The 15,905-nt window shown below is 39.0% G+C and overlaps 1 protein-coding gene across 20 annotated transcripts in view; it reads right to left on the bottom strand.

Annotated features, from left to right (window-relative positions):
- BNC2 (basonuclin 2) overlaps positions 1–15,905 on the bottom strand; it is a 487,890-nt gene that overhangs the window by 26,070 nt on the left and 445,915 nt on the right. For all 20 annotated transcript variants that reach the window (XM_049895259.1, XM_049895260.1, XM_049895253.1 and 17 more), the window contains one exon: positions 443–2,412. In XM_049895259.1, coding sequence (XP_049751216.1) covers positions 443–2,376 — 1,934 coding nt within the window. In that variant the 5' untranslated portion in view covers positions 2,377–2,412. The remainder of the gene's footprint in view (positions 1–442; positions 2,413–15,905) is intronic.

Here is a 15,905-nt window from a genome sequence, read left to right on the forward strand (position 1 = left end):
TTGGATAAATATGTGTGTATGAAGATAATATATTGATTTAATTAAAAAAGCCACATGGCAAAGCAGAAATATATATATATATATATATCACAGAAGCTGCGGCTTCTAAGTGAAGGTTCATGGGGAAGCAGGGAACAGTGTAATAGTTAACTTACGCACACCTAGATGCATGGAAACACATACACACACATACACAGCACACAGAGAAAAATGGCGTGCATTACTGGGTAAGATGGCATATGATTCTGCATGCTTAATCATAACAAGCACCAACTGCAACAATCCTTCATGAGCATGGCAGCTTGGTTATCATGTGGTCACTGTGGACAATCTCTACAGTGCGTCAAAAACATTTATGTTATGCTTTTTAATGTTTAGTTCAACATGACTGACACTGTTACCCTCCACCCCCAGCAGTAGCAGCCAATGGAGATTTACTGACCTGTCTCTGCTTCGGCGAGAGGGGAAGGCAGCATTGCAGCCAGCCACCGTGCAGACATGCATCTCTTTTAAATGAACGTTCCTGTAGTGAAGCTTTACGCTGTAGGAGCTTTTGAAACTCTTCTTGCACACATAACAGATTTTGGGGTCTGGGCTAGAACACAGGTCACCTTCTGGGGAGAATTTTTGGGGGCTGCCGTAATTCAGAGATGATGCAAAACTTTCATGCAGGGCAGCCATGCTGGCCCCACCACCATTGTACAGTCCGTACTGGCTCATGTAAAACATGTCATAGGTGGGGTCTGTAAATTCTTCCTTCACCTTGATGATGTCCTGGTGAGAGGGCTCACTGTGGTTCTCATCAGGCCTCTCGCTGTTCATCAAGACTTTTTCGCTCACTTCGCTATGAAGGTGCTCATCCCCTTCCATGGATTCATCACCTAATTTGGGCTCTGAAGACTCAGACTCATTCTCATAGTCCCGCTCAGGCTCTTGGTCCTCAGAAGTCATACTGTCAGCCCTACTTATTTCAGTCCTTGAAATGCACCGGGTCCTGTTATGCTTAGAAAAGTCCTTCACAGACATCCCTGGGCTCATCTCCTCTTGGGAGTGGCAATGATTGTCATGGCTCATGTCGTTGACCACAGCTCCGCCATCATTGGGGTCATCATCTTCATCATCAAACTCATCAGCGGTGTCAATAATCTCCTTCTCAATCTTAACAGGCATGCTCGATTTCCTGGGCTTCTTCTTGGGGGCCAGGTCGGCACTAGGCTCATGGGTGACCATCATCACTGCTGGCGCTGTTGGCTCAGAGGGTGGTGGAGGGTGCTGCTCCATGGTACCACTGGTTGGAATGATGGGACTGGTTGGGAGGGAGGTTGGAGGACTCACCATTTCCCCTGGAGTGAGTAAACTTCTATAAAATGGAGGAACTGGCTGGACAGTCTTTAGCCCAGAAAATACCAGCTGACTAGGGAGAGGATTCTGTAAGACAGGATCTAGTGGGGGAGTGGTAAAACCCATTGGGGGCCGGCCAGGGCTTGTGAGTGTGAGATTTGATTTTATACTTGCTATGACCGGGGTGGCAGCTCCTGATGTTGCCCGAATTAAATCTTTGTCTCGGTTATTTCTTAGCATAGGCATGTGAAGGCGAGGGTTGGGGTTTGCACTGTGGCGATTGCGGCTTCGCAGGGAACTAAAGACCATGTTGCAACCTTCAATGGTGCATCGATGTTTGATCTTCAGGTGAACGGCATTATAATGGATTTTGAGAGTACCTTTGTCATAGAATGTCTTGCCACATGCATTGCAGAAGACCCTTCCTTTTCGAGAGGCTGACCCCATCCTTCTCATTCGGTGAATCCGAAATGAGCTTTTGGGGTGTTCAGTTTTGGTTAGATCACTGACAGGGGCAGAATTCTGAATGGGGGACACACAGGCTGGCTCGGTTTTGGGTTCCACATTAGTAATGCTGGTCAGGGCATTTCTGTTGGGTGTTTGATCATTCTTATAAGGTGTGGGAGACACTTCGGATTCGCTGCTCTCATTATATTCATTCTGGGTTGAGAGGCTTGGTTCCCGCAGCCTCAGCCCTGGCTGCTCTAACAGAAGGCCATTTGGAGGCAACCCTAGCAATGGAGCTGAGACTGGGTTTATGTACTGGAATGGAAGCAGAAATGCAAGGCTGTTAGGGATGTTTTCAAAGTGATGAATGCTGGAAGGGTTGCTGTTCTCTAGGTGAGCAAGGAGGCTGGGACTCCTGGTGCGATTATTGCTCTCAATGAAAGTCCTTATATCTGAGTCTGTCTTTGAAGATGGTACAGCCACAGCCTGCCCTTCTTTCTCCTGAATTGCCATCAGCTCCACAATGGATTTGGTTTCTCCAAACCGCAGAAACTGCTGAAGGGTGATAATTTCCTCTTCTCGAGACATGATGGCCCAGCGGTCCAGCACCTTGCCGGCAGCATCCTAAAGGCCACATCAAAGAAACAACAAAGACAAACACAAAAACTTATTGATTGTGCATAATTACTCAATGCAATTGAAGGTGCTTTGTCTGCTCATGAAACACCGAGCACAAGAGCAGAAAACAACATGCAAGCGCTGTTAATAAAAGTCGCCTCACAAAGCAAACTTTTCTGCCATGCAAATATAGTAATTAGAGTCACAGTTAGAGAAACAGATTGAGTTTGAGTTTAATAATGTCAAAGCAAACAAAATTTAGACCACTGGGGCTCTGTGATCTAAAATGCCTTCAATACTGCTATTTTAACAAAAGTGATCTATGTACTATGCAACTATTTAGCATATATTAGTATAAGACGTGAACTCTTGCTGTGCAACCCACTATAAATGCAAAAAATGGTACCTTAATCCTTATTAAATAGTGACACCGTGGGAAGGAATTAAGTACATTTTGCAAAATTTACTTCTTCAACACAAGCGGAAACATGACACTGGATTCAACGAAGAAAATTCCTTTAAATAGGAGGTATGTAAATTTCTGAATCAAAAGATGAATAAAGTAGTATTACCCCCAACCCCCATTACTAAGCTGTACTTTTCCTTCTTTTTTGTTTAAATGGTTGTATTTTAGTATCATTTAATAGTAGGCAATTTCATATGGTAGAAAAGGGTAAAAATTGCTTAAGAAAATTGTACTTTTCCTGAAAATTGATTGCAATCCTATGATTCAAAGTTTGATTTAGACTTAAAGTATTAGGGTTTTTACGATCTTGTTATAAATCACAGTTATAGATATTTAGAAAGTAAACATGTGATGGATTTAGATAGAATAATGTGTAAAAATGTTGTCTCTTTAACATCCTCCTCTGATAGCAAAGAGGGTCCACAGGGAATACACATCAGTAATCACCAGACTATGTGTTGTTAAATATACATTAAAAAGCACTTCACACTTTCATTTTTTGCTAGCAACTATGAGATTTGCCTGGAGGTAGGGCTTAGAAATCCTACAATGAAATGTCAGGCAATCCATTTCAGCATGGATTGAGAGCAATCTAGTCAAGCACTTAAATAATGACTCTATCATTTTCTAGGGCACCATTTCAACCAGCAGGACAGGATACTTAGCAACCCTCTGTGAACTACACTTGCACCCACCCTGGCCATCAATTTAAGAAAGCATAACACCTTCTTAAAAACAAACTGACAAGGTACATATTCATTATAAAGGGAAACATCATAACCTCACAGTGGAAAAACCAAGCAGATGCCACCTTAACCAAGTGATCAAAGTTAAAATCACAAGCAATAAGTCATGTTGACATCATGTACCTCCTGATACGATGCGTTGGGAAAGACACACCATCACTTTGTGGTATTTTTGAAGGAAATTTATAACCTCAATCTAACCATGAGGAAACATCAGGCAAACCAAAATTGAGGGGCAGTCTACAAAATAGTGGCCAGTATACTTCAAAGTGTAAAAGTCAGGAAAGATGAACCAAAAAAAGAAAGAAGGAACAAAAACAAAAACAAACAAACAAAAAGAGCTAACAAGCATTGTTCGAGAGTGGTGGGAACTAAAATGATACGAGAAATAAATGTGAAATCCTGAAAATACCAGACCAGGGACATGGGTGGGAAAAATAGTAAAATTTGAATAAAGTCTGAAGATTAATTAGTAGTATTGGAGTAGTATTGTGTCAATCTTAATTTCCTAGTTTCATCAATTGTACTATGGTTACATAAGACGTTACACTAGGGGAAGCAGGGTAAGGGACATAAGGAAGCCATGCTACTTTTGAACCAAAAAATGCTCTCTAGTGGAAAGCTCTCCTCAGCCTTTGGATATAAGATTCTCTCCGAACCACAAATGGATTGTATGGTCTGAATCATGACAGTTGGTTTGATTATAAGGAGATGCTTGTCTTTATATTATTTTTTAAAAAGCTGACAGTTAAGTGCTCACTATTCCTTATAAGACTTTACATCTTAGGACTCTATCATTTTATATACAGTATATCACTATATCCTGGTGATCTGCTTCCAAAAGGTCACAGCTTTGAAAACCCTATGGAGTGGTTCTACTCTGTACAACTGGGGTCACCATGAGTCGGAATCTACTAGATAGCGATTAACAAAAACAAGAATATATCAGCATACATTTAAGTATAACTTGCATGTGGGTGTTCATCCCTACGTAAAATGCCAAACAGATGCCCCTCCCCCACTGCGGTGGATAAAATTTTTCTTCTGCTCAAATACTCTCATCCGGCTCTCTGCTCAAAAGTCATATAATGTGGGTACATGCTGACTCCAAATGATCCTGCAATGGCCATTAAAAAAAAAAAAAAATCACTAATAGCAACTGGTCCCCCTTACGTCCCCACTACTCCCCCTCTTTTTTTTGAATGAGGGAAGTGGGCTGGGGGACAGGGAGAGGAAGAAGGGTATATTGGTGTTTTAGGTAAACAGAGAAATAAATTGCAATTTTATATAATCTCATTTGAACCTCCTACTAGCTTCCAGAGGTCAGCAAATGTTTAACTGATGAGAAACTAAAGGCAAAGAAAGGTAAGGTGGCTCATTAAGGTTACCAAGATGCTCACCTAGGGTCTAGGACTTGAACCCAGATATTCTGGGTTCAAGTCAGAATTGTCTCCATGGTACCTGCAGTGACTGATATCTTGTGATGCCATTTACCAGGTGAGCACACTGAGTTTGTGACAGTAAGGAACTCCACAGGGCTGGTCTCTAAAGCACTGTATTTATTTTTCTTTTCTACACCATCTTTCTTTTACTACCAAATCCCTTGATTATGGATTGCTGCTCAGGCTGTACCCCTCCCTACTCCAATCTGAGCAGTCTCATCTTTCCCAGGTTCTTCCCAGGTAGCCCGCACCTAATCTGTGTGTCCATGCTGTACTTACACAGCTGGAAGCCTCTGGTATTAAAATATGCCTTAGAAAGCATAGCAGTTGATCAAACCCACCTGAGGCATCTCATTTCCATCACCCTCCTGTCCTCCTTCTCCCCATGGTACACAGCAGACCCATATGGTTTCTCTTTTCTCCTGGCCCACCACAATGCCGGCTGCTATTACTAAAACCACTGCCTTTCAGACCCTCTTTTACTCCTGAGTAGTTAGTTGTCTCTGCTAAAATGGAGACTACTATGAACGATAAAGCACTTAAATTCTGGTGGAAGAGGTCCAGGTAAGCAAGATTTAGAACTTTGCTGGTAGCTTTAATCACAAAAGAGAGTGGTAACAGAAGCAGCAATTTATAATTACATGTAAATACAATATAACATCTTTCCAAACAAATGCATCTGGGAACAAAACAAGTATCTACACTGTGCACTCAGTCTGGAGTCACCCTGACAGGGCGCCATCTGAATGCAGCTCTTATTAGGTGCCACAGAAGTTCTTTCCAAAGAAACCAGCATTCACACTCGATCAAGATTTTCTAATACCATCAGCCTTACAAGTGGAGAAACTGGAGCAAGCAACAAAGTTGATTTTCTCATGCAACCTAAGTCTGCAAGCTCAATAATAAGAATGGTATCAGTATCAGCTTTAGCGTCTCCTTGGATAAACTGATTGAAGGGAGTCAGAAACCATCAAAAGGGAAAAAGGAGTCCAGGTTCTTTTTTCTGAAGACCTTTGTAATCAAAATAAGCATGGCCTGGTGCAGTGATAGAGCCCTGGTGGCGCACTTGTTAAGAGCTCAGCTGCTAACCAAAAGGTCAGCAGTTCTAATCCACCAGCCGCTCCCTGGAAACCCTATAGGGCAGTTCTCTCTGTCCTACAGGGTTACTATGAGTTGGAATCGACTCGTCAGCAACAGATTTTCTGGTACAGTGATTCTCAAACAATGGCCAAAGACTCTTCTGTTAAGGCAGTAATTTCTGTGAGTGGTCTATATGATATTCACAGTGGACCAGTGTCAGTCTGGGGACTTTATATTTTTTTTAAACCAGTCTGCAGAGAGTAACCATTTAGAAACTTTTATAGCAATTTGACACTGCTGGAACAACCAAATTATTTTTATTGCATTTAACTTAAATTTTGGCCCAAGACTGATAAGGGAGAAAAACTGATCCCTCCCCACAGATAGCTTGTGATGTACAATACAGATCTATAGTCTAGGCCCCCTTGCCATGGTCGAACAGACTATGTGGTGAATGAGGGCCATAAAAAGAACAAGGTATTATCACAGAATAAGCATTCACAAAATTCAGTCTATGAAGCTAGTATGAAGATCCTGACTGTTAACCAATCCATACTGGGGCACTGGTCTTGTGAATGAATTAATAAGTTAACATTAGAATATATAACTGGGTTCTTGCCACTCTTGTGTGATTTTGCAGTTGGTCTGTCAATTCCTTAGGCTTTGCTATTTGTAACCAGAGTTCAGTGACCTTTAGCTCTTCAGGTTGGGAAACATTATTTACGAAACGAGAATCAAGATTTGCCCTGTTAATTGAAATGCAAAGTATTATTATAAAAAATATTGATTTCCTGTGAAAATAACTAGCTATACTCTTAATTAAAAGATGAGTAACATCAAAGAATCCAAACTTATAAGGCAGTCTCACTGGGTTCAGAAAAAGTATAGAACACTTAAAACACCTATATCTAATCATTTTAAATAAACAGATTTCTCTTTTGCTGGAACTGGCGATTATACTAAGGAGAAATCTGGCACCCAGTTTCTACATGGCTCTACAGAGAGATTTTTAAAACTTTTTGTAGTAGCTAAACTGTCATAGTTTAAATCAGAGCTTTGAACAACTCTCCAGGTAAGAACCACTGGTAAAGGGGTGGTTTTTCAAAATTTATCGTAAGTAAAAATCCCCTGGGGTTCTTGTTAAAATGCAGGTTCTGATTCAGTATTATCTGGGGCAGAAATCCAACTTCTCAGCACAGGTTTGAACTGGAATGAACTGGTTTGAAGCCATGGTTTAAATGCTTTCATTTGAGCCCTTTCTTTATATCAAAATACCTTATATGGCTCATAGTTCAACAATCAAAGTAAAATAAGGTTCATTGGTTATTTTATTTGGTAGACAGTAATAGTACAGTAGAGAAGGGAAGGATATAAAGAGATGGAAGTCAGACCAAATTAGAGACTTGGGGATAACTAGATTATCAGGTGACCAGAGAATCATCAGTCCAAGAAATAAGCCCACCTGTGTTGGTGGAGGCCACTAACCATGCCACATCATGGAGGGGAAATAATGGTTTTCTTTCTGGCTGTGAATGGAAATGAGAAAGGAACACTGAACAGAGCACAGATCTAGGGCCTGTCTGCTCCAGGAGTATTCATATTATTAAGAAATAAGCAAACATTATAACTGTAGCAGATAGGCACAGAATAATTTACTTTTCTATTATAGTACATGAACTTCTTGCCAGTCAAACTTAAGGCATAATTTAAAGGAAAATTCTAAAATGATGGGCTAAAACCTAAAAATATTTCCCCTCTGATATCATTTGATTTTTTAAACAACAGAGCTCTAAGGATTTTCTAACCATCTTAGAATAAAATTAGACGTTTGTGAAGCACACTTTTTGAATTCATATCATACAAAATTATTCCATCATAACCCACTGGCAATTTACTTTTGTGACCATTTTCCCATTTAAATTTTCTATTCTTTTTCCTTCACAATTAATTCAAATATCAAGGCAAGAGAAATGGACCAGTTAGAACATACAAAAATTACCAAATTTCAAGCCTACCCAGCTTGGCACTCTAACAGGTAAAATTTAACAGTAGTTGTTGAGTTAAAAATTGATGAAGCAACGTTATGTAAAACTTAAATGACGAATTTTATCAGCTGTTCTAGATGTTTAATTCTTGAAGATAAACAATTTGTGGGCTATATCTACAATATGGAATACTGTTGTTGGGTGCTGTCAGATCAATTTTTGACTTGTAATACTACTCGGCAATGAAAAGGAATGAACTATTGATACACACTACAACATGGATGAGCCTTAAAAACATTATGCTAAGAATGAAAGAAGCCAAACACAAAACACTACATACTCTACAATTCCAATCGTATGACATTCTGGACAAGGTAAAATGCAGGAACACAGAGCAGGTAAGTGGTTGCCAGAGGCTGAACGTGAGGGGAGGGGATTTGCTTTAGAACAGGATTAGGGAACTTTCTGAGGTGATAGATATATTCTATATCATCATGATTGTGTTGATGTTTATACGACTGTATAGACTGTGCATTTAAGATGGATGAATTTTCCTGTTTGTAAAGTAACATCAAAGAAATTGATTAAAACAAATGAAATCATGTAAGTTGCAAGAAATCTCACACTCACAACTGGACATTCACAACTTTCCCTATATACAGGCCCTCTTACTTCTTGTCTCCTGCATTCTATTGAGACCAGAATACAATATACACATTCCCATTCTCTCCTAGCAGTAGGGTGTGTACAACAATCCTTTCTGATACAGGGAGTAAACATCAGAATTTCTATTCTACTTAAAAAGACAATTTTTTTTTTTGCTGCTACCCTATATATGGATTGAGAATAGTATATTATTAATTTAGAAAGAGCTTCACATTATTTCAAAGCCAAAGCTCATATATTTTTACTGCCAGTTATATAATCATAAGAATTTGAAGACTACTACAGGTGAGTATAGTGTAGGCATGTACCACGTGCACGTACCCTCACAAACACTTTGTGAGACATTGAAGAGAAGCAGTCAGGTAATCTGCCCTAGCTTGCCTCCACTTGCCTTTATGCTGGCCTCCGTGTGAAGTGGACATGTGTCAGAATGTGACCCAGAAATTAGGAAATATACCATCTAATTTCTGGGTCACCTCAGGAACATTGGCTCAGATGATAGGAACAGGGGCATTCCATCAACTTAATTCATGGAGCAGACAAATGGAGAACTCATGGATACCACCTGTGGGTTAGATGGCGCTGGATGCTGAGTGCCGAAAGTAGCAGAGCTCGAGGGAGGCCTTTTGTGGAAGAGAGCCCTTGAGCACCGTACACAGTTTTAATAAAGAGAAAAGTTATGTAAGTCATAAAACTCTAAGTCCTCTAGCTGCCTGTTAAACCAGTTGCCAAGTCAATTCCAGATGCCATCCAGTCGATTCTGACTCATGGCAACCCCATGTGTGTCAGAGTAGAACAGTGCTCCGTAGGCTTTTCGATGGCTGGTGTTTTGGAAGCAGATCACCAGGCCCTTCTTCTGAAGTGCCTCTAGGTGGATTCAAACCACTAACCTTTCCGCATAATTGTCTGCACCACCCAAGGAAAGCCAGGTAACAGTAACTGTTACAAAACTCAGTTGGCTCCATATGTAACAAGCAGATATTTCAATATTAAACTGCCAGTTTAAAGTCGAGCCACTTTATACTCTCTTTTAACCAAAAAGTTTAATTGATCTGTGTGGTCTCCATTATTCCAGAGCCAAGTTTTTTCCTTTTCTGTTAGATTATGTTTATCTCTCTGATTTATACTATTTGGTATTTCTAAGTGTGCGCAGGTCAACATTTGTGTGTTTGTGCGTATGTGTGTAAGCAGGCAAGAAGGGGAGATGAATAAAAATGGTAAAACAAAAAAAATTCTTATTGAAAATAATAGATTCTGGGAAGTACTTAGGGAAATTTTTTCAAGCAATGTGATAATTTCTGAGAAACACTTGAAATTATGTGGGAAAGTAACTTGGCATGCTTATTCGTTTTAGCAAATTTACATTTAAACACATATTTCTTTGCAGAAACGAGAGAGAGACATACCGCTAGCATATACAATATACATTGGAGCAGTTTGGTTGTGTAAGTAAACAAAATTATACCATTCCCTGTTCACACAAAGCCCTTTTACGTGATTGTGCTTTTCCACTATTTCAGGATAATGTTTCTAGGAAGCCAGCTGAAACAACTGTAATATCTGTAGGCAGCCTGAAACATACTCATTCACACTGGGATTGTACCAAATGGTTCAAATAAGACTCCATGAAAAATTTTAAAAAAATTAAAAATCAACATTTGTTTTGGGGTAAAGAAAATCCTACTCAATTTCCCTGATTTGGAAATTTCCACTTTGCAGAATTTCTCAAGAGCATCACTTTCCCTTTTAAACATAACGCTGACAAGTCATACTCTTGCTTCCACTTCACCTCTCTAGGACAGCAGTGTTCTCATGAGGGAGGATTGTCAGGATGGGGCAATGAGAGATAGAACGACTTCCAAATAAAAATGAAGCCTGGATTTTACTTGTTAACATTTACCCATGTGGACATCCATTTTGGAAAACAAATATGCTTTCCTCCTAAACTCAAGGCTCTGTTATAAAATTAGTTTGCAAATATCAGAATGAGGTATATACCACCATGCTATGATGATGGAAGCTGATGTGAAATGCAATTTGTCCAGATTATAAAAAAACTGTGCTTTGAAGTAGCTTTCTGTTTCTCCTTTTTTCCTTTCCAAGGAGAAGTGAATGTTACAGGAATATCCACCATTGATTAAAATGTTGGAACTCTCGGAAAATTTTGCATTAAAGAATTTTCTGCCAAGAGTGGAAACCTTATTAATCCTTCTTAGCTGACATGCTAACACAGAAATCTTCTCTCTATATATAGCTAGCACAGAAGGATTTATGTTTTAAGAGTTACTTAGTACACACATGTATGTATACACATACACATAAACAGAATCTTTTACTTTTCTAGGCTCACTCTTACCATACATTAACCCCATTATAAATCAGTCTTACGATAGCAATCAGTCTTACAATAGCTTGACCTTGGAGAATGGCGGTTTAGGAGGCAAGGTATATAAAATTACTTGCGGGGAAAAAAAAAAGTACAAAGTCAAAAAATGCCTTTCCTTGGGTGAAACTGCAAATTTGGGGAACCTGGCCCTTGAATGGAGCCTTGGTGGCACAGTGGTTAAGAGCTACGGCTGTTAACCAAAAGGTTGGCAGTTCAAATCTACCAGTAGCTACTTGGAAACCCTATGGGGCAGTTTTACTTAGAAGCAACATGATAATTATATGTAACTTCTAGGTACTGGCTCTGATATATTTTTCACTATATAAACTGCTACAATTTCTTTTTCTGATCCATAATTGAAAATACTTTTCCCAGTGAAAAACATACCTTTTAAAAGAAAAAACTTAATGATAAGTTGAACAATAAACCCTCCCAAAATGATCACCTCTAACCAAGATGACATTATCCGAATGGTGGGGCACTAGCTTTAAATAGTTCTTGTGATTTTAAAAACATATTGTTTGACTTTTGATAAAAAAAATCACTTTGTTTTAGAATGTTCTTGATTATGGACCAGATAGGAATGTATAATTCATATAGCACTATTACTTTTTTTCCTCTGTAACAGTCTGTACAGCATTTTTATTTTAATAACTGTGATTATGATAGATCACTCTGGGGTTACAACATATTTAATCATAGAAGCCCCAGCTAAGCTTTATTAAAGGCTTGTCAGGAGTTCTTCTCTCTACCCAGGAATTTTAGCTTGTCTAGCTTAAAACCAGCCATTCGTATTTCCTCAATGGGCATTTGTTTGCAAATAAATAAAGCAGGTGCCCTGGTTTGCCATATGAAAAAAGATTCAGAGGTGTAAATTACTTTTGGCAATGTCCAGGATTGCACTTCAAAGATTCAAAAGTATTTTTCAAATTACCTAACGCCATAGTAAATCAAACCTGAGGAACTTTTAAAGACCAAAAAAATCTGACACTCCTAGCATAAAGAAAAAGCATATCAACTTTTAATGTAAAACTACCCACTTAGTATAAATTTAAGCACAGAATACATCATTTCCATATCTGTAGGCTAAAACATAATTTGTATCTTAATAAAGTTCGAAATTTTAATTACACTTAACTTATACTCAACTCAGAAGAAGGTAAGATTAAGGTGAAGGACACCTGTATTCCATCCTGGTTCTGCCAGCGACCGACCAGCTGAGCGGCCACCAGATCACCAATACCCAGCTTCTGTTTTCTTACTAAACCAGCTCTGAATTCCATTATTCTACAATCTATGGCTAGGATCTGGATATACAAACCTTTTAATTAGAATGTTTTAAACCCTAGGCTGATATTTTTACTTTTAACCAAATACTGTAACCATCTTAATTTCAGAATATGTGCACTCAAATATGACTGGAAGTATGCCCTTATCTGAGAGTTCCTGTACGCTCCTTTTTCTCTGGACGCTTCACTTGATGTTTACGTCCGGGGCTGCCTACCCGTGGCATGATTAGAGGTACTAATTCTTCTGGATAAATTTTGACTCCTGGTCAATTCAATGACCATTTCAAGTGAAAACTTTGCTTGAAAACTAGGGTCACTACCCAGGAAGTCCCTAAGAGGCCTTGGAAACTCCCCAAATCACATTAGTGGGGTTTGTGAAAATTCTCCAACTTGAGGATTCAGTCACTGCAAAATAAATACAGTAAAACCTGTGAAAAACCAGAACCTGTGTAAGACATAAACCTGTCAGAGAAGGAACACTCAAATATTTTCCACTGAAATTAGCGATGGAAAAGTGGTAAGACTGCACCTCCTGTCAAAAGTGGAAAACTTGCAAGACCTGAAAAAACAAGGCAATCTCATCAAGTTTTGGCTCTCACAGGTTCCACTGCATCTAGGACCTCAACAAAGCTATGTAAATAAATGTATATAGTATTCCAGAGATCGCTGAGGTTCTAAAAAAAGCAGCATTTGTATACAAGGCCTTCCCCTTAACCCTTTAAATAGACACAAGTGATTCACTTGAAGACGATCACTAACTGAGATGCTGTTGTTGTTGTTGTTGGGTGCCACTGAGTTGGTTCCAACTTACAGTGACCCTGTGTATGACAGAATGAAACACTGCCTGGTCCTGAGCCATCCTCATGACTGTTGCTATGTTTGAGCCCGTTGTTGCAGCCACTGTGCCAATCCATGTCATTGAGGGTCGTCCACTTTTTCACTAATCCTCTATCAAGCATGATGTCCTTTCTCCTGATAACACGTCCAAAGTCAGCAAGATGAAGTCTTGCCATCCTCGTTTCTAAAGAGCATTCTGGCTGTACTTCTTCCAAGACAGATTTGTTTGTTTGAGATGTTAGAGGTAAATTATCTTACGGTTCAGGACAGCAAAAGAAGAGTTTGAAATCGTCAGAGAAAACTCTAGAAACAGGAGGGAAATGACAGTCCCTGCCAGTGGTCTTATTATCTTTTCCACTAAAGACATAAAGATAAGGTCCTGGTCCTAGGAGGGCTATAAGTTCGCTTGCTTTGTGATAAAGAAAACTCACCAGAGCCCCTTCTGACATTTTTGCTTTCAGATCTACATTTTCTAGCTTACCTCTCCTTCCATAACCAAAGTTCTGCCTCTGAGTTTGTCAGGAAGCCTCGATTCATCTCCAGGTCTGTGTTGGAGTTCTACATTTTTTAATGTAAATGCGAGAAACCCTGGCTTTTCCTCATCTGCTTTCCCACAATTTCTGAGAAACAGCAACAACGGGTGCAAGGAAAAAAAAAAAAAAAAATCAAAACAAGAGCAATTTCACACATCGGGTAAGTGCCAAAACCCTGAAACAAGTCAAGGCCACAACTCACAATCTTTGAACTTGTATCTGTGCAAAGAAGATTCTCAACACTGGTGTGTTACTGGAGTTTCCAAAGCTCGAACGGATGATTCTATTTCATGTATTATACTTTGAATTACTGTACAGCTGGAGATGAATGAACAACCCTAAGGAACTTTAACATACTCATCAGGATATGAGGGAGCAGGGGGAGAAAGGGACGAAACATTTGCTAAGCAGTATTCCATAAAACGGTGAGGACTGAGCATTCCATAAAACATACTGAGGACTAAGTGTGTGATTGAACAGAAAGATGTATGGGGAGATTTAACTTTGTTCTTCTCTGGGTAGAAGAATAGCAGTAGAACACAAAGATTAATTTCCTGCTTTAGCATTCATCAGGGAACTACACATTATTACTTGTAACACATACACAAGGCTGTTGATGGATATACTTTCCTTTGATTGCTCAGATTAAATGTATTCCTATAAAAGGTACCCACACATAATTATAAATCCACGTATGCAGTAACGGTTTGCATTTTGGTACATTTATAAGCAGCTATCAATGTAGATATTGCACATTTTATTTGGCCACAAAACAGGTGATTTGGGGTTGGTGGCTGACTGAACAGAGAAGATCAAAAACAGAATAACCAGAGTAAATGATCAATATACGTTATGATAACACAAATCTCAGAAATTCAAAAGAAAGAAGGGTAAGAGGAGGATGCATGCATTACGGAGCACAAGGTAATAACTGCGTCTGCATGCCTTAATACCCTCTTGTCCCAGCAGTCCTGACTTTCTAAGCAGCCCACTTCTCCACATTAACGGCAGTCATTTGGAGAGCAGCAAACGTGCCATTAGAAGCACTTTTACAAGTGTATATTCATCCACCAATTAGCTTAATGTGGCCGCTTTCTGCATATTTTCTATCCAGGCTTGCACAAATCTTATTAATATTTCCCCCTAGCGCTTTGACAGATTACCTTGTCATTACGCATCCTGGAGCCTTTTAAACAATATGGGTAAACTACTGTTTGTGAGGTTAATGACAATTATCCCCTAATTACTGCATAAGTCACTCAGTCCACTTTATCTCCTAGGCAGGTTCTGCTCTGTGTATCTGCCATTGTGTCACCGTAAATGAATCTTGTATTGCTATGTTTATCTGCCATTGCCTTGTAAATTATACTGACAGAAGAATGAACAAATTACTGCATGTCATCACTTAAATACTGCTTCTGAAATTACCAAAAAAAAAAAAATGCAGAGGCACAGAGCTTGAATTTTAGCAGATCACAATTAGTAAAAACATATTTAATGTTTTATGTTATATTTTAGGGTGGAAAGCTCAGAATTTTAGTAGTGGATCCACGATAGTGTGATTGGGGGTGAAAAACAATGGAGCAAAAAAAAAAAAAAAATTTTTTTTTTTTTTTTATAAAGGGCAACTGAAATAGTAATGCCAATCTGACCTGAATAGATTTCCTATTATTTTAATAGCTGATATGGCATTCTGGAAGTATTTTCCAAGGTTTATCAATTCTAAATCAAATTAAATGGGTTAGGGATAAGCCACCCTCTTCAGCTGGGATCTTTTTTTTTTTTTCAGTTACTTACAACCAGTGCAGACATAAAACACAGAACCTAGGTAACTGAGAACAGATAATGTAATAAAGGCCACAGGCTAAGCTAATTTCATTGATGCATTTTTAAACATTATTAAACAGGTTCAGAAACACTGTTTCCAAAGTTGCATTTCAAATTGTTTAACAATGTTTACATCAATGAGATTAGCTCAGCCCAATGCTGCATCATGGTGACTGTATCTGCTCTGATACAATTTACAGGGAAAATTAGGAAAATATGAGCATCTTTCCAAAAATAATAAG

Source organism: Elephas maximus, chromosome 9, assembly GCF_024166365.1.
Source record: "Elephas maximus indicus isolate mEleMax1 chromosome 9, mEleMax1 primary haplotype, whole genome shotgun sequence".
NCBI classification, from domain to species: Eukaryota; Metazoa; Chordata; class Mammalia; order Proboscidea; family Elephantidae; genus Elephas; species Elephas maximus.